This window comes from Onychostoma macrolepis, chromosome 21 (assembly GCF_012432095.1).
Source record: "Onychostoma macrolepis isolate SWU-2019 chromosome 21, ASM1243209v1, whole genome shotgun sequence".
Taxonomy (NCBI): Eukaryota; Metazoa; Chordata; class Actinopteri; order Cypriniformes; family Cyprinidae; genus Onychostoma; species Onychostoma macrolepis.
Window position 1 is genome coordinate 30,467,580 of NC_081175.1, and position 4,636 is coordinate 30,472,215.

General features: G+C 31.6%; 1 protein-coding gene across 1 annotated transcript in view; it reads right to left on the reverse strand.

Annotated features, from left to right (window-relative positions):
• Window positions 1-3,839, reverse strand: part of LOC131528321 (E3 ubiquitin-protein ligase UHRF2-like) — a 51,674-nt gene extending 47,835 nt beyond the window's left edge. The window contains exon 1 of the mRNA XM_058757422.1: window positions 3,519-3,839. Coding sequence (XP_058613405.1) covers window positions 3,519-3,671 — 153 coding nt within the window. The 5' untranslated portion in view covers window positions 3,672-3,839. The remainder of the gene's footprint in view (window positions 1-3,518) is intronic.
• Window positions 3,840-4,636: the final 797 nt, after the last annotated feature.

A 4,636-nucleotide genomic window follows, 5' to 3' on the forward strand; every position in this document is an offset into this window, starting at 1 on the left:
TTAGATTTTTTTTCTTTGAAATAACTAGGTTTCTTCTTAATTTTTTTCTCATCAGTTATCTTTATTAGGGTTGTATGTTACATATAATGTTGTTAAATTAATGTTTATTTCAGTTTAACGAGTCTCACCATGATGGTGTTTAGTGTTTGTGTGAATGACACGGTGCACCTTCTATATATGTTATTATTTAAAAGCTGCTTGTGATGGGCTTTGGTTCATCATGTGACTTTCTCATCACCTTCTGCATTTGGTGGTTATTAATGCATTACAAAGTTACAAAACAGATTTCAGTACTTCAATAGGTTGCTATATTAACATTATATCAGTTAATGAAATTACGGTATTTAACTGTAAATTTAAGTTAAAACAGTAAAACCTAAAATGTTGCTACCGTATATTTTACGGTAGAATTCTGGCAACCACAGCTGCCGGTTTTTTACCGTAAATTTTACGGAATTTTTTTTACAGTGTAGCTATCTAGCAAACTGTAGGCTGTAATAATGGTAATGACAGTAACTCGCGATTGAGCCGCGAACCACTGATGCTAATGCGCTCTAGTTATTAGCTGTGTTCGTCTTGAAGCAGCGCTGCAGACCGATCGGTGTGTGACATCAAAGTACAGTAAGAGCTACAGAGACACGCTCCTGATGCTTTCGAATCGCTCTCGCGGTACTTTGATGTCACACTCCGATCGGTCTGCAGCGCTGCTTCAAGACAAACACAGCTAATAACTAGAGCGCGTGGCTCGATTGCGTCATCGAGTCATGATTTAGCCCCGCCCAAAAAATCCTGATCACGAAAATGCTGAAAAACTGTTTCCAATTAAGTACTACATAGTAACATGTTTCAGCAATGCATTTCTAACATTTATAATGTGTTTACAAACAATTCTCAGCATTGATTTTACACAGACTTTAAGTTTTTTTTTTTTACTGTTTTACTATTTTTTGCTTTTTAAAATATATTTGTACAATTACTGTTTTTTTGTTTTTTATTATATATATATATATATATATATAAAGCACTTTAAATAAATTGTTTTAATTTTCCTAAATTCAATTTTAAATTACTGTTTTTTTTTTTTTATGGATTGCGTTTAATGGTTAAATAAAATGTTAGCCATCAAACAGCATATCTATTTAATTGAATGATTAAACTTAACAAAAGTTTATAACAAGTTTTTTTTTTTTTTCCAAACAATTTTTTTTAATCAAATTCAATTGTTTTCAGTGTTATTTTTCTGTATTCATTTTAATAGTTAAATTAAACTTTAGCAATCTATTTAATAGAAAAGATTAAACTTATACGATCTAACAACAACTTATTAAAAGTTTAACAAAAAGTACACTTTTAGGACCCCATGAAATCTGTTTTATTTTTTCCCGAATTCAGTTTTTTTGTTTTCCATTGTAATTATTTTATTTTATTTAAAGTTTTAATAATTGTATTAATTATTGCGGAAATCATAGGGCCCTTGCTGAATTAGCACTGTGTCTGAGATGTGCTAAATAAATAAACTTGCCTTGCTTCAAATATCTTTGAATAGAGTCTAAAAGGAACTGTAAAGTGAGTAAATCTGTTCTCGCAAAAGTACTAAGATTACGGAAAGGTGTTTTGTAATCAGACTTAAGCATCTGAGCACAAAGTTTCCAGGTAAAATCATCAGCTAAATAAAAAATATGATCAAACAGCCAAAGGTCAATATGGAGAACTCATGAAATCCGTGTGGATTCATTAAACTAAACTATAATGAAGATACGGTACAGTACAGTAATATACAGGAAGAGTTATATACAACACAAAATCTGGTTAAAAACACTGCTCTGGACTACAGCAGCCGCCAAACGACTAATTAACAGACGTGAATAATGAGAATCCTGGATATCAATGGATATCTGTTGCGGTCCGTGGAAACATTGAGAGATAAACAGTGTAAAAATGTAAAAGTAAATGAACAGAAAATAAAACAGAAATAAAATGAATTAATATTTAAATAATATTAATAAATTGTTACAATAATAATAACTGATAAAAACTGGATTAAAATACATAATTAAACAGACTAAATTAGATTAAAATAAAGTAGGTTAAATAGATTAAATTAGATTAAAATAAATAAATAATTAGGATAATAAATAATAACAAGTACACTAAAAATATATTAAATAAATCAAAGTAAATAAAATATAAAAATTAGTACATAATAATAATAACTAACTGATAATAACAATAATATATATATATTAGTGCTGGGCAACGATTAATCGCGATTAATCGCATCCGAAATAAAAGTTTTTGTTTATATAATATATCTGTGTGTACTGTGTATATTTATTATGTGTATATAAAGACACACACATACAGTATATGTTTTGAAAAGATTTACATGTATTTACATGTATATATTTATTAATATAATTTATATGATATATAAATATATTTAATATATAAACATAACACATTTTTCTTAAATATATACATACATGGGTGTGTATTCATATATACATAATAAATACACACAATACACACATATATTATGTACACAAAAACTTTTATTTTGGATGCGATTAATCGCGATTAATCGTTGCCCAGCACTAATATATATACAATATACAAATAAGTAATACTTTTAATAGTCCCAGAGTATTAATGTAACTTTATAGGAATTAAGTATTTTTTTAAATAATATTTTTATGCATATTTATAACATGAATTTTCCACAGTATTGGGTTTTTATACAAGAGATTATATAACTGTATGGCTGCCGTTTCAATTTTAATATGGTCATATTTAGGGGTCCACAAATGATTTCCAGCGTTTAACCAGCATTAACCCCTGAATAATGAGTTATACTAGTTAGACTAGTTAAGTCACACACATATATGTGAGCCTGCAGCACAAAAGCAGTCATAAGCAGCACAGCTATATTTGTAGCAATAGCCAACAATACATTGTATGGGTCAAAATTATCCTTTTTTCTTTTATGCCAAAAATCATTAGGATGTTAAGTAAAGATCATGTTCCATGAAGATATTTAGTAAATTTCCTACTGTAAATATATCAAAACTTAATTTTTGATTAGTAATATGCATTGCTAAGAATTCATTTGAACAACTTTAAAGGTGATTTTCTCAATATTTCGATTTTTTTTGCACCCTCAGATTCCAGATTTTCAAATAGTTGTATCTCAGACAAATATCGTCCGATCATAACAAACCATACATCAATGCAAAGCTATTTATTCAGCCTTCAGATGATGTATGAATCTCAATTTCAAAAAATTGACCCTTATGATTGGTTTTGTGCTCCTGGGTCGTGTTTACATCTGAACATGTGTGTGACAAACACTCGTGAACGCGCGTGACATCCAGCTGTCAGTCAGCGCTGCGCGCTCGCGCGGGCGGGAGCAGGCGTCATGGACGCGCACCAGTGAATCGCGCGCGGCTCCGAGCAGGAAGTTTTCTGGATGAATCCGGATCAGCTGCGAGAGCAAGAAGCGGATCGGAAGCGGATCTCACCTGCTTCCCGCGGTAGAAGAGCCTCTGCTGCTCCGGCTTCACGTTGAAGATGTCGCGGATCTTGACGCGCAGCGACTCGATCTTCGTGAGGCGCGACAGATCCTCCACCGTCCGCGTCTCTTTGCCGTCGATCGTGCGGATCTGGATCCACATCGTCGCTCCGCGCCAACCGACCGACGAGCGTCAAATACGAGCGAGCGAGCGACGCGGGAAGCGCGCGTGTTTGGGGGGCGTCGGGGGCGCGAGCGAGCGCGCTCCTCTGCGGGGGAAACGCGAGTCTTGCAAACGGGGGTCACACCAAGTCTCGCGAGAAGAGGGGAAATCTCGCGAAATGTAAATATGAGGGAGAAAAACAGTGCTTTTAAAGAGACAGAGACGCGGAAAAATATTCTAAAGAGAAGTTTAGAGAAAGACTGTGTAAAAAATAAATAAATAAAAAATACAAATAAATAAGGTTAATATAACTGAATGAGTAAATGAGATCAGAATAAATAATGAGGAAAAAAATGATTTAAATAAATAATAAATACATTTGAATACTAAATTTACATTTAGTCATTTAGCAGATGCTTTTATCCAAAGCGACTTACAAATGAGGACAATAGAAGCAATCAAAATCAACAAAAGAGCAATGATATGCAAGTGCTGTAACAAGTCTAAATTAGCTTAACGCAGTAAGGTTTTTCTTCTTTTTTTTTTTTTTTTTGTAAATTATATAATAAATAAAAGTAAACAGATAGAATAGAAAAAGAGTGCTAGAGTTATAAGTAAATAGTAAGTTATTAGTAAATAGCAATTGGATTAAAATAAATGAATTATATTGAATTAATTGGATTAAAATAACTAAAATAAAAAAACAAAAACGTAATGGAAAATATTGCGAAATGTAAATATGCGGGCGCTCGGGGGGGGGGGTGCTTTTAAAGAGACAGACGCTTTAAAAATATTCTAAAGAGAAACTAAATAAATGTACAAATAAGATTAATATAACTGAATATGTAAATAATTACAATAAAAAATAACATATTTAAATAATAAATAGCAATTACATTCAAATAAATTATATTATAAAATTATACGATCACAGATTAAAATAAATACATAACTAGAATACACAA